This window comes from Castor canadensis, chromosome 2 (genome assembly GCF_047511655.1).
Source record: "Castor canadensis chromosome 2, mCasCan1.hap1v2, whole genome shotgun sequence".
Lineage (NCBI taxonomy): Eukaryota > Metazoa > Chordata > Mammalia > Rodentia > Castoridae > Castor > Castor canadensis.
In genome coordinates this window covers 142,037,234-142,056,381 of record NC_133387.1, presented here as the reverse complement: position 1 = coordinate 142,056,381, position 19,148 = coordinate 142,037,234, and the positions used below count along the sequence as shown (strand labels likewise).

Below are 19,148 nucleotides of genomic sequence, written 5' to 3'. Positions count from 1 at the left end.
CCACCCTTCCAACTTCTAATTAGGGAATTCAAGGTAGAGTTTTTGTGGCTAACGTATGGTTTTAACACAACTCAAGGTCTTTGACCACACAAAAGGCAGTATGATTGTAAGTGTCTTCTTTCCATACGGGTGTTAGAGGGTGTTATATCTCTCCCTCCTGTGATAGTCAGACTTTTTGCTACTGGGAGAAACCCTTTAAAGGAGAAAGCGTTTATTATAGCTCATGGTTTCAGAAGTCACAGTCCACGGTCATTGTGCTCCGTTGCTGTAGATCTGTACTGGGACATCATGGCGGCAGGAGGGCCCGCTGGGGACCTTGAGGTAGAATCAGAATAAATGAGTTTTTAAACATTAGCTTTGATAATTTTCCTCCTTGATTCCTTGATTTGCCAAATAGTAGTTACCATGAAACTGCATATCAGTACAAAACTTTAAAAGTGATTGACCTTTATTTTTAAACAGTTCTGTTTTCCCATTTCACTTGCCTTTGACCATATCTTCTTTATTTACAAAGAGCACTCAGTTTCAGAATATTCGTTTTCCAGGGCATTTTAAAGCTTGTTCACACGTTGGTTCTTTTTTCGATGGTCTCATGGAGTGATTTAAAGGACCCCCGTCACATATTTTCACTTTGTAAATTTATGTGGTTTGACTTCTTGTCAAGAAGCACATGCATGTGCTTTAGGTTCACATGTGCACAGATTATGCAATAAACAGCAGAACTAGTCCTTGAAGTTGAGAGTTGTGGCTGATAAAAAGTTAGTCTTTGCCACAATTACAGATTAATCCCAAGGCCTCGTTGAGATAAACTCCCCATTTCATGCAGGACAGCACAGGCTCAGAGGAGCCTCTTTGTTTCCCATTAATTTAGAAATTCTGCCCTTCCCCTGAGGCAGGCTAGCCACAGGACTTGCCTCTCTTAAGCAAACACACTTCTGTATGCTGGCCTTTCCTGCTCCCCCAGCACCACCCTGAGCCGCAGTCACCAGAGCAGTGAATCCCCTCTGAGTTGTAAATATCTTTGCAAGGTAGTGCCCAGAGGGAGGCCTTGTTTCCTCTCCTGAGAGGTAAGAGGGCTGGTGGAGCTCCCTGGCCTTCACACTTGTTTGGCCTTGAGGGTAGACAAGTTTCTGAGTCCCGCCATCTGCCCTTGACCATTTGCTTTGTCTAATCTTTATCTTGGTCTCCTAGTAAGATTTTGTCTAATAGAGAAAGAGGAGGGCATGGACATAGACTTCTACAACTAAAGAAATTTGAAAACCACTGTTCCACGTGGTTGCCATGTTTCAAGCTCCATGCAGCTAGGTCCTGCCATCACATTCAGCCCTACACACTGGTGTCCAGCACAGCACCAGCCTGTCGAAGGTGTCATTGCATACTTGCTGAATCACTCAGGTCTCTTCCGGTTCTAACTTTCCATGACCAGGTAGTGGCCAAGCTAAAATCAAGACAATTTCTGGCCTCTAACCCTGTGACCCTCTGATCTGCATGAAGGGGTGTAGGGAATCCAAGGTTAAGGCATGGACTAGGACGCCATTGTCACCACCTCACCTAATCCTTGATTCTCTAGAGAATTATAGCCACCTACCAGAGGGGCTGTATTATCCACTCTCAGAGGTATATGTTTGGATGCGTGTCCTTCCAGGAGCTTGTTGCCTTCCCAGTTAAATCTCAGAACATAAAATAGATATTAAGAAATTAGTTTCCCATCTACCTTTTCTCTTCTCCAATTCTTAAGCATCCTTCAAAACCAGGCTGTGATGATGGTGCTTCTGAGGGCCACACCTGCCGGCAGAGGGAGCCACACTGCCCCCGGCCTCTGACGTGGGGACAGCCTAAGGTAGCCAACATCAGACTGCTGTACTTGCATGCTGGCCTGTCTGCCTGCTCCAGGCTGTGAGCTCAGTAAGAGTAGGGACCAAATTATTCTTCTTTGTACCCAAGCACTGGCACAGAACTTGACACCTAGTACAGGTTCTAGAAACATCCTTCAAGCAGTAAACATTTGCTGATCTACATTCTAGCTCTCCATCTTCCTGAATTCTGGCCATGGCCTTCTGATTCCAGCTACTTTGGTCTGGAGTGGCATCGCAGACTATGCCACAGTTCAGGCTTCCTGGACCCAGCAGAGTAGGGAGGCACATCCTGGGGGGCGTGCAGGACATGGCTGTGGTTTCTGGAGAGGGGTCTGGCAAGGAAAGGAGTGTCCCGATTGGGTCTCCTCTTCCAGGTTGCCTTCATCAACACTGCCACCAGAGATAGTCATAAGAAGGCATGTCTGACCATGTCACATCTCTGGCTGGCAGCTGTCACCGTGGGATTGCTGAGCTCTGTTGCAGGTGTACAAAGCCATGACTTCCTGCACCCCTCACCCTTCAAGTTCCCATACTGTCCCTAAAACATTTGGTGTTTTTGTGCCTTTGCTTAGGCTACCCACCTAGAACCCCTTACATCTGACTCATCTTTTATCGTCTACTCCAAGCACAAATATCATCCCAAAAAAGCCCAGTGCAGTTCCCCGCCCAATCCTCTGGGGCATAAGCTCCGTGTGTCCACACTTCTAGCTCAGCAAGTCACATTTTGTGGTGAAGGCATCGCTATAGTTCCCTGACTGTGAGCTCCGGGGAGGGCAGGGGCAGAGCCACACACACTGGGATCAGTCAGGAAAGAGCTCCAGCTGTCTGTAGATGGCGTTGGGTTTTGTGGAGAGCAAAAGCCAAGGCCAAATTATCCCAGGGGCTGCACAGGGCTGACAGGAAGGCCCTATTCTGAGTCACAAAGGCTGGGTGAGAGTTCCTGTTGTAGCTCAGGGTCTAGGCCTAACAGCAGCCGTGGGTTGGCCCTGATCAATGATGAGTTGCTTGACAGTTTAAGGAGGGAGGGTAGCTGAAGGCAGGGAAGGAGAGGTACAGACTAAGAAGAGAAAGGAGCTTGAAAGCTTTATTGGCTCACCAATCCTGCTTAGGATTACAATTTTATAAATGTTGAGCATTTCATTCGTTCTCATTGATGCACCAGTTAAATATTTCCTCAGGCCCAAGCTGGAGAATTCAGTGCTAACACTTCCCTCTGTGCCAGGCTTGTATAGTCACGTCAGCAACCCCATGAGGGACACAAGACAGTGAGAAAGGAAGTGACTTGCTTCAAGTGGCACAGCTGGTAATTGGAAGACCTGGGCTTGCACCTGAGCAGCCAGAATCAGAGCTGGGATCATAGCTGCCCTGCTCCAGCTACGGTTCTAAGGGAGCCCAAATGAGACAACTGTCCTCCTGACGCTTACCTTCCAATGGCTTTGCCTGGCAGACTGCCGTCCTTATCACAGAAGCCAGCTGGTGGTGATCAGGACTCCTTTAAACAAAGTTGTATCCAAGAAGGATGGATGGTCAACCAGATGGCAAAGGGGAGACATGTCTGAGAGCCAAGCTCCTATAAATAACATGCAGGACTTATCAGCTCATTTTTAGATTTTTCTTTTACTTCCTGACCTTTAAATTTTTTCAAATTCTTTAATTCAGTGGTTGGAAGATTTGGCAGATAGAAACAGGATGCAGTGGGTTGGGAGACAAACTATGTGGGAAGGGAAAATGCAGCAAGAGAAACTAATTAAATAGTTGGGATTTGTTCAATTTCACGTTATATAAGAAGGGCCCTATTTTAGTTGGTGAGACATCATTTTTTTTTAAGATGGACATTAAAAAGCTATGATTATTCCTACAGCAGAATTGGGAGAGGCAGCATAAACTTCAAAGTCAAATATTAACTAGAATGTGCTCACAATTCTGAACTGATAAAGGCTTATGAAAAACACCTAGAAGAAGTCAGAAATTTCTGGTTTTCAATTTCTTTCAGTGTGCTGTTTGTGGCAGTGTTTCAGCAGAAGCACTAGCATAATTGAAGGCTGATGTGGCACTTTATGGTGCAGCAAGTGATTTCACGGTTGGAGTTTACACAAAGGCTATTTGTGCACCTTTGTTCTTTCATCACAAAGAAGTGGAACCAAGAGTTCTTGGACAACCAACTGACTCCTGGGTGGGGACAGGGAAAGAACAGCAGGAGCCTGGAACAGGAAGTGCTCAAAGAATAATGGGATGTGGCAGGCACAAAAGCCTGCGTGAGGTGGCTCCCTCGGCCATGAGGACCATTCGAGCATCAAAGTAAATAATCTTAGTAATGGGATAGAACCTACATATGGTAAGAACCCATGAGCCCAAACTAATGTAGATGACTCAATAAACAAATAGAGAGGAGGAAAAGCACCTCCTTAGAGTAGAAAGCAGGTAAGAAGCACAGAAGGAATGGTGGGCTTAGAAAAATCAACCCTGGTCAACCAGCACGCAACTACTGGTTCAGGCAGGGCCCATTAGGTGATGAGCCAATCAGGAAATTAAAGTTGGAGGAGCAGCTTGATACTTAATGTCTAAGTATGTCCCACAAGATACTTTTTAGGCACATTGTCTCCAGCCTGTAATCCCAACTACTTTGGAGGCAGAGATCAGAAGGATCTAAATTCAAGGCCAACCTGGGGGAAAAAGTTAGCAAGTGACCATCTCACCAAATAAGCCAGGCATAGTGACATGCACCTCTAACCCCAGCTGCCTGGGAGAAAGAAGTAGGAGAATTGCAGTCTTAGGTCAGTCTCAGGCAAAAATGCAAGACCCTACCTAAAAAAAAAGGATGGGGGGGTGGGAGTAGCTTAAGTGATAGAACGCCTGCCCATTAGCAGTAGGCTCTGAGTTCAAACCCAGTATTGCCAGAAAAAAACAAAAAAAAGATACTTTTTCTCTACAGAAGGTAAAAAGGAACTCTACAGTGGAGAAAACCAGGCAGGTGCCACTATAAAAATAATCAAAGTCACCGTCACCTGTAATGGGACAGATAGGCAGCACGAGCCTCTAAGAGCTCAGCGTAACCCTGTCACCCTGTGGAATTCCTGCCAGATGTGCCTTAGCCAGACCTCACCTAGAGCATCAGACAAGGCAGAATTGCAAAGCAGGACACCTTGGGGCTGAAGAGTCACAGCTGACTGCACATGACCTGGATTGTGCTTTTTTGCAAAGCATGTGTTTGGGACAACCTCATAAGGCCTTAGGTTAGACAGTGGTGTACTGTTGCAGCATTCACTTTCTGGTTTTGGTCATTATTCTGTAGTTATTTAAGAGAGTTCTTTGTTTTGGAAACTGAAGTGTTGAGGGAGAAGGAAGCAAAGGAAGGAAGGAAGGGGCACTGTTGCCATGTGGCTTTAACCTCAAAGGTTAAACCTCAAAGCTGGGCCCTCTCAGCCCAGCTTCCAGCTGCAGGAAGGAGGAGCCATCCCCTATTAGCCACGGCTCCCTGGAAGGAGGGTTGCCCCTGGCCTCTCCCTTCCTCGCTGTGCTGTCTGTTAAGGTGCCACTTCCCTGGCCATCCCCACATCTAGGTATGTCCTTTCTCTCTTCCCCTGCCTGCAGAACGACCTGGCTGAGAGGTTCAGAGGATGGAGAGGTGGATGGGAGGAGTCCACACCTGTTCTCTGGCACAGCTATTGCTAGAGAGAGAATGGCGTCCCCTCTGCCACTGACCATGGAGGGGAGCCCCTGGTTCTGGTGGACCTGTTTCCTCACTACTGTGTGACGAAGAACCCTTGCACTACTTCCTGTGCACTTGTCTTTCTTTGACTCATCAGTCAGCTTCTTCAAGAACTCCCTAGGAAATTCTCCCTTGGCCTCAGGAGAGGGTCCCAGCCCCTAAGAGATTGGTACTGGAGCTCTGTCCTGGTACAGGCAGTACCATGGGTAGACCCTGTGTCCAGGCTTCGAGGACACTGCACTGATCTCGGTGGATGTCACTACACCAGAAACAGGTGTGCCATCTGCTGACAGCTTGCACAGTGATTTATTCATTCATCCTTTCTGAAGCACTTGCTATATTCCAGGCTATGAAGGTACGGGGACAGTTAGAGTGCCTGATGTCAAGCAGCAGGGTGCACAGGGTGGCCCTAATGACTTCTTATAAAGTTGCCTTTCCTTGTGAGTAGAAAGGAGTAGGCAAAGGGCCAGAAAAACCCCAGCCTGGCTCCCAGGGAGTTGTGTGAACCTGCGTTAGCAAAGTAACCTCTGCAAGCCTGTCTCCTCACCTATTAAGCGGGGAGGGCGGTGCACTGCCTGCCCTGCCACCTCTTAGAGCCGTGGCCTTGCTGGGAGAATTCTGTAGCGTGAGAGGCAGTCTTGTTAATTCCTCCATGCACGCAGGACTTGGAAAGCACGGGTCTTCACAAAGAAAGCTGCTGTGTGCTCTCTGCCTCTACTGACAGTGGACCGGGGCCACCTGCCTGCTGCCTCCTGGGTCTGGGCCTAGGTCAGGCAATTGACTGTGGCCTTATCCTTCCAGTGCACCAGGTGGCGGAGCGGGTGGAGGCCCTGGGCCAGTTTGTCATGAAGACCAGAAGGACACTCAAAGGCCACGGCAACAAGGTCCTCTGCATGGACTGGTGCAAAGATAAGCGGAGGATCGTGAGCTCCTCGCAGGTATGTGACACCCACTGTGGCCCAGGCAGCTTGTGTTACAGCCAAGGGGGAAAGCTGCGCTCTCCCAGCCCCTTGTCATCTCAAAGCCCTGAGTTCAAGTCTCATTCCCACAAAAAAAAAAAAAACTTATTTGGCTGTCTTCCAATTTGAGAGTTTATCAACTCTTTATAAAGATCAAATTTAAGGTTGGGTTCAAACCCCAGTACTGGTCCATCCCCCGAAGAGAGCTACCAGATTTTTATAATGAGCGTAGGTCTCCCCTCATACACACCGTCTGCCCAGCTATTTCAAAAAGATGATTTGATTTTTCTTTTTTCTGTTTTTTTAAAACTTATTCTTTAATTAGCACATATTACAGGGGTACAAAGGGGTTTCATTGTAAGATTTGCACGCATGCACGTAATATAATTTACCAAATTCACCCACTCTCTCCTCTCTTATTCTGCCTTCCCCATCTCTTCTTAACCCTCAGAGAACTGCAAGTTCTAGAGAAACTACAGCATGACATTGGGTGACACAGTTGTCACAATCTCCTGTGTTACCTACAAATTCACTGTGTCCACAGTGCATCGTGCTCGCTTCTTACTTTCTGTCCGTACTAAACTTTTCATTTAGGGATATTAAGGAAACATCAAACAATACCGGAAGTTTTTACACCCACTGTCTTTTTGTTTGTTTTTTTTGAGACAAGTTCTCCCTCCATAGCTCAGGCTGGCCTCAAACTTTCGATCCCTCTACCTCAGCCTCCCGAGGGCTGGGATTACAGGTGCATACCACCATGCCTGGCTTATTATTATTGTTATAGAGCTTTTCTTTCAAATGCTCGTTTTTACAAAGTAATGTACACGTTGCCACCCAGCTCTTTTGACTTTTAAATCCTTACAAGCACACTAAATGTGTCGGGGGGGGGGGGGGGAAGGAGACCACACTGTGCTTCTGAGCACCCCCCACCCATCCTCCTGTGCTCCATCCAGAAAGGTGGGAAGAAGGGCATGGAGGGGGAGGGGCTGGGAAACACGGAGACTCTGAAACAGACTTTGACTCATGGCCACCTTCTCCCTTAAAAGGCAGAGTTAACGAATACATTTTAAAAAATCTGGTCACCCTGACAGTGGGATTGGGGTTGGGGGTAGAGGCACAGTCTCTCCAGGTGTGTAGGTGCTGGGCAGATAAATCCGTGCTTGTGAAAAGGACCACATTTAGCTTAATGTGACTCACTCCAGGGGTGGGCACTGGGGACAGGCGGACGCAGAGACAGGGAGGCCGCTGAGGTGGGCAGCACCCTGAGTCAGTGCCACATCCGGTGAGCAGGCTGTAGGCCTGGGTCCCCAAGGTGCAGACTCAGAGCCAGGCCCTGTGTCTGCAGGAAAGACACCTACACAGCCCACATTTATGTTGGGCCACTTAGTCAGAAATTAGACCAGAGGATCCAGTCGGCTTAGGAATCTTGAAAGGCCCCAAGCCACCAACTTTGACAGCAGTGTCACTTTAAAGTCAGACCTTGCTTCTGCCCTCGGTGGTGTTTTCCAGCGTGACCTCCCTACCTCATTCACCAACTTTGGCTCCAAATGGCTCAAGTGAGTGATTTAAAAATGGCCCTCACTGGATGGGCTGCAGATTTACCACCCCTGAGGACACAGGGGACCCACGCACTGAAGGAAGTCAGTTTGTCCATCCTCTTCCGCTCTTTGCCCAGGGAGCACCCTGTTCCGGCTGCTTTAGGGATCAGGCTTGTGGATTTTCCTCCACACAGTTTGTGCTACAAATGGGTGATGCTGTAGTCATACCCCACACCACGCAGGTGGCCATGGTGACAGTGAAAATGGCAGTGTTGTCTGTAGCATCGCCAGCCCAGTGCTCACCCAACAGGGAGTGTTCTTCTTCCCTGAACAACTGGCCACAGGGATCCCCACTGTCACAGGCGCATGTTTCATGTCGTTCTCAGCCTGGAGTGACAAGTCTGTAGAGGGGATTTTGATGTCTGTGGGCACCTGGAGAAGTGACTGAGCCTGACCTCAACTGTCCATAGCACAAAAGTGGATAGAGAATGGGGGAGAGTCTGTGTGCTGCAGGGGCAAATGGGAGATGGGGAGGTATTGGCACAGTGTAGGAGAAAGAGACTTCTTATTCACCTGTCAGGTACCTAAGGTAGTGTCAGCATTTTTCTGCTCCTGAATAATACATTGATATTTAGAGTGTAGAGGATGGTGATTGTATGAAACAATTCAAGCTTGATTGGTCAGTGGTATAAAAAAGTGTCTAGATCAGGCACAGTGGCTCACATCTATAATCCCAGCTACTCAGGAGGCAGAGATCTGGAGGATCACGGTTCAAAGCCAGCCTGGGAAAAAAGTTAGGGAGATCTCATCTCAGTCAGTACGCTAGGTGTGTGGGCGCAGGCCTGTGATCCCAGCTATAAAGGCGTAGGTTGGAGGAGCTCAGTGTGAGGCTGGCCCCAGGCAAAGACGCGAGACCCTAACCTGAAAACTAGCTAAAGCAGAAAGGGCTGGGGGTGTGGCTCAAGTGGTAGAGCGCCTGCCTGGCAGTCTGGAGGCCCTGAGTTTGGACCCAGTTCCACTGAGCACTGAACCTTTAGCTTACTCACCTTCCCTCATGGTCAGGTGGGGGGTCTGGACCACCCAGGCACCTCGCTGGCCCTCTGCTGCACACTGCCCAGCTGGGCACAGCCCTATGAGGACTTAAGCAGCTAGTGGTAAGAGCGCACTGCCAGCTTCTGAGCTGTGTCCTCTTCTCCCTCCAGGATGGAAAGGTGATTGTGTGGGACTCCTTCACCACCAACAAGGTAGGTGCCAGGCCGCCCCACAGCGGACTTCACGGCCCCAGCCTGGCTTAGAGGTGCCCCATCCTGATCCCCTGCAGGCCCCCCGTGAAGGGTCCACCCAACCTCCAGGTGTGGGAACCCTAAGGAAGGCAGCCATGTTTGAGTAGCTGGGCCAGTCCAGAGCAGCATTTATTCCTGTCTGGAGATGCAGTCACTAGCCCTGGAAAGAGTCCATAGAGCCACGGTCAAGGGCGCCATGCTAAGATAGTGTGGGCACTGCATGGAAGCTGTCCTGTTCATGCATGCAGTATGTGAGTGAAGATAAGCCCCAAAGCCCCGCCATCTCTCCCCCTCAGACCCCACAGCACTGCGGAGATTAGCAAGGGGTGGGGGGAGAAGGAGGCCGCGGTGGTATTGTTCAGAGCGCCCCGTGACACTGTGGGGTCTGAGCCCCTTGTGACTCAGCTCTGCACATGCACACCTCGAATTAGATCAAAATTTAGGCTCTTACCGCAAAATAAAGGCTGAACCCCTCGTCATTCTCCAGTCACCTTTATCCCTCGCCGCTTCCCCCTGGAGCCATGGGATCGGTCACTCAGTAGGAACGGGCGCTCTGATTTGGTGATGCTCACGTGGAGGCCTGGGGGCCGGTGCCTGTCGCTCACCCTAGGACTGCTGTGTTACAGGAGCACGCGGTCACCATGCCCTGCACGTGGGTGATGGCATGTGCGTACGCCCCATCTGGATGTGCCATTGCCTGCGGGTAAGTTGCTCGGATTCCCATCAGCCACAGAGACCATTGTGATGGCCTGAACAGGACAGCGAGTGGGAACTTGTCCTGTTTTTATTATTTGCTTGTTAAGCCATGTGTCAAATCTCACTAGCTATCAAAGAAGAAACCACAAAGCTCGCTTTCATAATTATTCTTACTATATATAAACCACAGAAGGGTAAGTTCAAGCCTGTCCCTGCATCTCAAATGCTGCTGGGGACTATAAGTCCATGCAGGCACTTTGCAAAGCAAGCTATGGTTGGTATGTTTCAGAAGCCTGGAAAACTTTGTAACTTTTGCTCAAAAGTGACTCCACTTGTAGGAACTTGTCTGAAAGAAGGACCCAGAATGTACCCAAAGCCATGAGAATGATGACATTGATTGTATCATTTTTTAAGAATAAAGGAAAAAAGAAGCAATATATTCACCAAAAAAAAAAAAAAACAATGGTTAAGTAAATTGTGGCATGTGAATTGAATGGAATATTATACAGCCTCAAAGAGGGACATTCTCAATTATGGCATGTAAAAAGAACATCAAGATTTCTAGGAACATTTTGCCTCTCCTCTGTTCTTCTGGAGCTCGGTTTTACAGAGTTTGCAATGAGAACCTAAACCTATGTAATCCTTTATCTCTGTATTAATTCTGGGACCATTCAAAATATTTTTCCAATTGTATCTCAGCCATGTTTGAAAAAAGAGACATAGTAAGGACTAGGGTGAGCTCTAGTCTGTGCAGTAGCAGTTCTTTCTGGATAATGGGACTATGAGGGGTTGGGCCTTCTATATGATTTTTAATCACATACTATTTTTATAATCAGGAAAAAATAATTTTATTTTAAAAAAAGAAAACCAAAATCTTGGCACGCTGGCTAGCCAGTCTCCACATATTGTTATAGGTAACAGTGAGGATATTTTCATCTTCTGCTGGCTTCTGGGTCTCTTTCTGATTTGGCTCCAAACTTAAAACACAGAACCCTGGTAGCAGTAACATAATCCCCTTCCCCAAAAAAGGGTGTCCATTTTTATGTCTCTAATACATAGACTTCTCTGTGCATCTTTCTTGTTTGAGAGCCAGGCTTCCAGGAAGCCTTTGTTAGGTGGTGGACTCTTAACCAAGCACCCGTGTGAAGCTCTGCTGGTTCAAGGACGAATGAGATGCAGATCCTGGCTCCAAGCAGAAAGAGACAGGAAAAGGAGAGTAGGCGTTTATCAGGCTTTTGTCTTATGCCAAGAACCGTCCTGAACTCTTTGTATTATCTTCTTAGCCACCCCTGGGGCTAGGTGAGTGGGATCCACTCCATTTTATTGTTGGGGAAACTGAGGCCTGGGGAAACTTATAAAACATAACCAAGATCACAAGATTAGTTGGGTAGGAAGACAGAGCTAAAAGGAGGCAGGGCTCCTGGGAATAAAGGCTGCTTTTAAGTCTGGGGAAAGAAAAGAAGTAAGCCTAGGATATTTTTTTGTTCCAGAAAGTTAGGAGGAGCTGGGGTGTGGCTTGGTGGTGCCCCAGGCTCCATCTCCAGCCACAGAAAGAAAGGAAGGAAATGTGCAAAGACCGGTAGTGGCCACAGCAAAAAACCATGCTGGCTTGAAGGGGCCCTGATCAAACATCCAATGAGGGAATGACAGTCATGGATCCAGAGAGAGAGAGAGAGAGAGAGAGAGAACATGGTCGGTGCTAGTGGGGAGCAGTTTGATCTTCACAGAAACGCAGGAATACCCTCAGAGGCACGACAGAAGTCGCAGGCCACAGTTCTGCATGTCTAGAGTAGTTCTTCATTCAGACACGCATCATCATGCTAACGCCATGCTTGAGAGGTACCACTTATTTTCGTGGTCTCAGACTCTCGTGCCACAGGTCATTACTGGTTACAAACAAACGCCCTTTCCTGAGACGTGGGTGGCCCGCCTGCACCACGTTGCCATACCTGGCTTCACCGGGCTTAGAGGAGCGGGCATTCCCAGCCTTCCCCAGTGAAGCAATTGGAAAGAGGTGCGCGTGAAATCACCTTGACATGGAAAGGACAGAACGGTGGTACCGGTTGTTTCCCTAATCTAGAAATCTGAAATACTCCAAAATTGAAACTTCTGAGCCTCAACATGATACCACAAGTGGGAAAGTCCACACCTGACTCCATAATACGGGTTACAGTCAAATCCCAAGTGCGTTAGAAATACTGTGAGGCTGTGTGCATAAAGCATATGTGTACATGATTTCATGTTTGGACTGGGGTCCTGTCCCCACAATTTATTATGTGTATGCAAGTATTCCAAAACCCCAAAACTCTGGAATCTGAAAACAGTTCTGGTCCCAATCACTTCTGATCAGGGACACTACAGCTGTACTTAACTAATCATTAAACAGTGTGACAAACCCAGAATGTGTGACATTCTATAAGACAGCTGACCCTAAGATCTCCTGTCATGAGCAACAAAAAACAGGAAGAGAGTGTGTGCTAGATTAAAAGGTCTTTTTAAAGCCAGGTGTGGTAGTACACAGCTATAATCCCAGCATTTAGGAGATAGAAAATCAAGAGTTTGAGGCCAGTCTGGGCTGTACGGTGAGACTCTGTCTCAAGAATAAAACAATAAATTTCAGAAATTCAGAACACCTGAATGCAAGAGTGAACACTTGGGAGAGATTGAGTATGGATGGCGTGTTAGGTGATACGGGACATGTGTTGATCTCCTCAGCTGTGATAAAGGTGTAGAAGATATCTAGGAGAATGTGCTTGGTTTTTGGAGATACGAGTTTGCAGGTTGACATATTTAAAAGTAAAATGTCACATCTGCAGACTGCCTCCAAATGGTTTTGACTTTGCTCTCCCAAAGGTGACAAAATGTGAACCTGAGAAGGAACCCACATATTTGTTTTTGTGGGGTTTTCGTTTCCATTTTTCTGGAGGTTTGAAATCTTCAAAGCTGAAGTTGGGAAAGGTTACTGTCCCTGGAAGGAAAGAGTTTTTCCGTCGGTTTGAATGAGAACACCCCCTTTCCAGTCCATCCACGTCAGCCTGTGCTCCGCTCTGCTTTCCCGGCTAGGGGCTTGGACAACAAGTGCTCTGTGTATCCCCTGACATTCGACAAGAACGAGAACATGGCTGCCAAGAAGAAGTCTGTCGCCATGCACACCAACTACCTGTCGGCCTGCAGCTTCACCAACTCCGACATGCAGGTAAATCAGCGCCCCAGGGGGCTGCGGGGGAGGCGCGCCCTGCCGTCTCTCTTTCTTGCTCTTTTTGTTAGCGTGCATCAACTGCACAGAAGGATTCTGTCACCCTGGGCTCTTTTAGCCATGTGCACGCCTGCAGCTCGCTCTAAGAGGAAGCGCCTGTCATTTCTTCTTGGTTCCCATCAAGACCAGAAATGGGGAAGTTGTGCTATTGATTGTTGGCAGAGTTGAGATAAACTTCAGTGTGTGTTGAACTTGGGAGGAGGGGAGGAACCTTCCAGGAGGTGGGAATGCCGCTCTCCTGGTCAGAACAGGCTTATAAGACACTTACGTGTGTGGTGCTTCACCGAGCTGCTGAGCTTAAGGCTGTGCACTTACCCATGTCAGTCACTGGCCACACTTTATTTTTAAGGTACTGGGGTTCGAACTCAGGGCCTGCACCTTGAGCCACTCCACCAGCCCTTTTTTGTGATAGGTTTTTTCAAGATAGGGTCTTGCACAACTATTTGCCTGGGCTGGCTTCAAACCATGATCCTCCTGATCTCTGCCTCCTGAGTAGGTAGGATTACCGGTGTGAGCCACTGGCTCCTGGCCACACTTTACATTCAAAGGCAAAATGCTTCCAGTTCCAAATCCATGCCCCACTTTTTTCTGTAGTTTATTTAGTTACATTATTCAGCAGTGCCTCCACCAGGGGGACACCTGGCATCCACATACCAGACCCCACCTGCCCCACCAGACCCCACCTGGACCACCAGACCCCACCTGGCTCCATGTGGAAACCTGTCTACCCTCAGTGACCTTCACCAAAATCAATTGTGATTGAACAGTGGGGGAAGCTGAGGAGCTCACAGCCAGCAGGAGGAGGGGGGAGGGGGACCCCAAACTTGCCATTGTCTGTGAAGAGGAGTGGCTGCCACCTGAGGCTGCCACAGTGTGTGAGGGAGCCTGGTGGGAGGCAGGCAGCCTCAGGGTGCCCTAAATACCGGGGCTGGCCCTGGGGGCAGTGGGAGCCATTGCTGGGTGAGTCAGATTTGGATCATTTAAGATTTGAGATTTGAGACTTCCAGCAGATTGCTGTCAGGAGTAGGGGAAGGCTGGAGGCAGAAGGCAGAGAGTCCAGGTGCCTGGGCGATGGTGTAGTTGCTGGCCTGAGGGCTGTCTGGACTAGAACTGCCGCCAGAGGGCAGGGCAGTGTTTGCATCTGCTGTTTGAGCCCTCCCAGAAGTCTTGCAGACTTGTGCAGTAGGGAGCTTGCAGTGGCCATAGTCAGATGACCCCTGACCTGAGAAGCACCCAAAGCAACACAGGATGTTGAGTCTGGATAGAGAGGCTCAGAAGGATGCAGAAGAATTGGTTGGCAGTAGGCACCCACCACCCTAATTCTGCTGCTACAGATGCTGGTGCTGGGGCCTATGGGAACCCTTTGGTTAGAACAGCAGGGAGTGGATGGAGATAGAGGGAAGTCCCAGCTGGCTTCCTCAGTGGGAGTGCCTCCTGGGAGGCAGAGCAGGGCAAAGGTCTTGGCCCTGAATGAGACAGGATCTCTTCCCAGACTGGATTTTAATTACTATGTGATTGGTTTTTCTCAATGCAGATAAGGATGGTAGTAAATCCCTCCTGAATTAAGGTTTTCTGAGAATTAAATGAAATGGTTTGTGTAAAATGACATAGTCTTGGGTAAACAGCAACAAATATTAGCTGATATTATTTCCCTAGTAGTAATGACTCAAAGCTTTATGGGCAATTCAGATACACAGCCTGAGCTGTGTGTACTGAACTAGTGAACCTTGAACTCCTTCCATCCCTAGGATCTAGGATGATAAAGGAAAAACTCAAGTGGCTGGTGTACAACTATGGTATTAAACCTGCAAATTCTCTGCCTACGAGAACAAATGAGTGACAATGAATTTGGGACTCTGTTGACTGCATTTATCTGATTTAAATGTTTGGTTTTCAGATTTTGTTTTTACCTACATTGTAATGAAGATCACAAAATTTTAAAACAAAAAAAGTCTGTATTAAATAGAACTTACCTTTGACTTTTGAGAACTTTTTATTTCTTTGGTGGAAGCGTATGGTGTAAAAATTTCACAAATTTCAATCATTTAAAGCAGATTATTTGGGCCTGCTTTTTCAAAAAAAGGATTAAGTTACTGAGCTTTTGCAAGAGTTAGGACAGAAAGGGGTGCAGCATCCACTAGTGGGTGAGGCCAGGAGAAGAGTGAAGGGGATTGGAACACATTACATTTTGCTGGAACTCAAATTAAGACTCTGTCCAAGTCTTGTGTGTTCATAAACTACTTTTGCCAATGTAGACAGACCTTCTGAGGGAAGTCGAGGCAGAAGAGGGTTCTGTGCACAGCTTCAGGGGCTTTGCAGCCTTAGAGATTCCCTGAACTGAGAATGCCTCTGTGGAGGCTTTAGGGAGGGGCAGTACCATGTGGCCATGAGCTTGAGAATTCACCCAGCTCTTGCTCTATGGAGGGGACTCGAAAGTGACCACTCGTGGCTGCAGGGAGATCCTAGGCCTCCCCAGACTGCCTGACAGGAAACCCAAGCCAAGACGGTGCAGGGGCAGGGACAAGGCTAGGATGGGAGCAGATTTCCCTCCTTTGTAACCTGAGGTTATTTTTTGTTGTTACTTTTTTCCTTTTTGGCAGTAGTGGAGTTTGAACTCAAAGCTTTATCTCACTTGCTAGTCAGGTACTCTTACCTGTTGAGCCCCGGGTCCTCTTTGCTTTTTAAGTTGTTTTTGAGATTAGGGGGTCTCATTTATGTCCAGGCTGGCCTGGACCTGATCCTCCTATTTATCCTTCCCTCATAGCTGGGATGACAGGTGCGTGTGCCACCTCACCCAGCCATTGGTTGAGATGAGGTCTCATGAACTATTTGCCCAGGCGGGCCTCAAACTGCAATCCTCCCCATCTGTGGCTCCTGAATATTGAGGATTACAGGTGTGAGCCACCACACCAGCTTGATAAATAAGTCCTGCGGTTGGTTTGCAGCCTTTTGTTCCAGAAGCAGTATTGCCTTGAGCAAGCAGCTAGCCTCCTTTCACTTAACCTCAGTATTGTGTAACTACCACTTCCTGTTACCATACAAGAAAGTGTGTCTGGCCCCAGAATGGTTTATCACAGAGACAGGCGATGATGTTGGGTTTTTTTCCTCAGTGACTATCCTGTTAACCCAAATTCCAGAGCAGAGACCAAGGTGCAAAAGCAGGAGGAGGTGCTGACAAAAGGCAGCCTAGGCACACACTGCTCTAGTGTGGTCCTGTGACCACCCCCAGCCTCACCTGGGAGCTCGGGAGAGATGTAGGCCCTCAAGCCCGACCCAGACTGCTTCAGTCAACAAGCATCCCAGTGGTTTGTGCGTGTGCTAATGTCTGAGAAGCACCTTAGCCTGCACAGCAGGGGGAGCCATGGAAGGTTCTGCTCAACAGACGTTCACAGAGCACCTCGTACATGCCAGACAGGAGCCCCGTAGGTACCCCAGTGAGGCACCCAGATTTCAGCTCTGGAGGAGGACAGGCACACAGACACATGACCCAAGGACTGTGAGAGTGCCAAAAGTGGACTTTGGCCTTCTTGCTACGGAGAGACTTTTCTGATCCAGAGAGCAGTGTGTTTATGTGTGTCTGTATATGTGTGTGTATGTCTGTCTGCGTCTGAGTATGTGTCTGTGTGTGTGTGTGTGTGTGTGTGTGTGTGTGTGTCTGTATCTGCGTCTGTGGGACTGAACTCCCCTAACTCTCCCATCCTCTCCTGTGGGCAGATCCTGACGGCCAGCGGAGACGGGACGTGTGCCCTGTGGGACGTGGAGAGTGGGCAGCTGCTGCAGAGCTTCCATGGGCACGGGGCTGATGTCCTCTGCCTGGACCTGGCCCCCTCAGAAACCGGAAACACCTTCGTGTCTGGGGTAAAGACCCAAGGAAAGCCTCTAGGGTCCTTCATCCCCTAGGGAGGCATGTGGTAGCAGTTCTCATTCATTTGTGGGCCTGGACCCCATCTTCCCCTAGAAGGGACTGTGGGAGGTGACCAACTCCCTGCCAGACCCCCCAGTTCCTGAACAATGGCAGAGCTGGTGCCAGGCCACCTTCTGTTCTGCCACTGACATTCAGCAGTCTACAGAGAGATCTTGAAGGTTCTTGTGGGTAAGCATTGAAACTCAGGGCACAAACCTGCCAAGCTGTATTGGACGTCCCTCAGAGTTTGCATAGTCACAGGGCCCCAAGCAGGGCGAGGGCTGCTAGGGTGAGGCAGCACTAAAATAAGTTAATGGCTACGGGTTGTGAACATTGTCACTTCCCCACATTTGCTGGCCACTAGCCACTCTCACCCCAGGGTGCAGGGAACAGAGTATTTGAAGGCTCAGAGCTGGCAAAGGCCACATGGCACAAAGGAGCGCTGGTCTAGGAGTCAGCGTACTTGGGTCCTGGCTTTGCCACCTGACTGAATTTCATCATCTGTAAATTTAACAATGTGCAGTAGTACCTGTCCCTTCCCTGTGCAGCAGTAGATGCAACAGTTTACAGTGTGTTGTGCAGAGGAGTGGGGTGAGGGTCCTGTGAACCCCTCGAATAAGACCCCTGGACTGAGCTGACCCCTAATCCTGCCTCACCTCGCTCAGGTCACACTGGTGAGGCAGGACAGCAATGCACACTCTGGCCAGTGATTTTTACAGCTGGGAGACAGCTCAGAGCTCTTTGCTCCAAATTGCCCCGCTGGGTCCTGGGAGTCAGGCCAGAGTTGTGTGGCCCCTCAGTAGCAGGAACTCCAATTTTCTTCTTAGGTTTTTGGCCATCTGTGTGTGTTTTAGCCCTGGGCTTTGTGTACCTACATTTGTCCTCGCTCAGCTGTGTTTTTTAAAATTACCACTCTCGTTGCTGATTACATTGTCCCTTGTAGAGCACCACGTGCCATTCAGTGTAGTGTCTGTTAAAGATGTGATGACATCCTGATTTCCTTGTCCACATTCTCAGGGAAACACTGAGGGTGCCACACCCCCAGCAGACCTCCCTGACGTCCCTCGCCCTGACTCAAGGCCAACATCTTGGACACAAATTTTAAGACATTGCATCTTCTATTTTACAATTGAGAGAACACGTTTTACTTCCCAAGCTCGGTAACTCGGTTGCTCTGCAGGACTTGGTCACCTTGCTCCCAGAATCTTGACAGGATAATGTCTGTGATTCTGACTCATGTTAGCCACTCAAAGAGAGCATTTACTTTAGAGGTGTTGAGACAGAAGCCCAGGGAGGTGACTTGCCTAAGGCCCCCAGCTATTTGACATCAGGCTATGAAGGGGGGGTGAGAGTGGGGGGACATGAAGCATACTGGCCAAGGACGCCTCCTCTCCCCCTTTGAAGGCTGACCCTACACTTCAGACAAAGCTGGGGACACTCAGTCTGGGCATGCCAACCCGTTCTGTGGTGACACAGGCAGACAGTTTGCCCATGCCTGCCTTGCTCTCTGGGGTGAGGGAGGCAGATATAAAGAGGAGAGAAAGGAGGAGAAAATGAAGGGAAGGCAAATGCCTGGGAGGAGGTTTGCCTCCATTCAGAAACGTGCAAAAACGTGCTATAGAAGGAGGCTGGGTGCCTCCCAGGCTCCTCCCATCCCATTAGCATGTTCTGAGTTCCTGGGAGGATCGATTGAGGGAAATGGCTACTCAGGAAAGTGTGTCAGGACCTGTGCCCTGTCTGCAGACAGTCCTTGCAGTGGCCATAACTCTGGGTAATTTTACGTTTACAGGGATGCGACAAGAAAGCCATGGTGTGGGACATGCGCTCGGGCCAGTGCGTGCAGGCCTTTGAAACACACGAATCTGACGTCAACAGTGTCCGGTCAGTGAGTAGAATATGTTTGTTACTTCTCTGTCCTGCTGGCATTACCTGGGCTTGGGTTGTCCT

At 48.8% G+C, this 19,148-nt stretch overlaps 1 protein-coding gene across 2 annotated transcripts in view; it reads left to right on the top strand.

Annotated features, from left to right (window-relative positions):
* Positions 1–19,148, top strand: part of Gnb5 (G protein subunit beta 5) — a 39,350-nt gene that overhangs the window by 8,712 nt on the left and 11,490 nt on the right. Inside the window, exons 2-8 of one of the 2 annotated variants that reach the window (XM_074065960.1) lie at positions 1,739–1,840; positions 6,367–6,503; positions 9,265–9,306; positions 9,972–10,048; positions 13,105–13,237; positions 17,012–17,155; positions 18,991–19,082. In XM_074065960.1, coding sequence (XP_073922061.1) covers positions 6,411–6,503; positions 9,265–9,306; positions 9,972–10,048; positions 13,105–13,237; positions 17,012–17,155; positions 18,991–19,082 — 581 coding nt within the window. In that variant the 5' untranslated portion in view covers positions 1,739–1,840; positions 6,367–6,410. The remainder of the gene's footprint in view (positions 1–1,738; positions 1,841–6,366; positions 6,504–9,264; positions 9,307–9,971; positions 10,049–13,104; positions 13,238–17,011; positions 17,156–18,990; positions 19,083–19,148) is intronic. The other variant, XM_074065959.1, reaches the window with a different exon arrangement.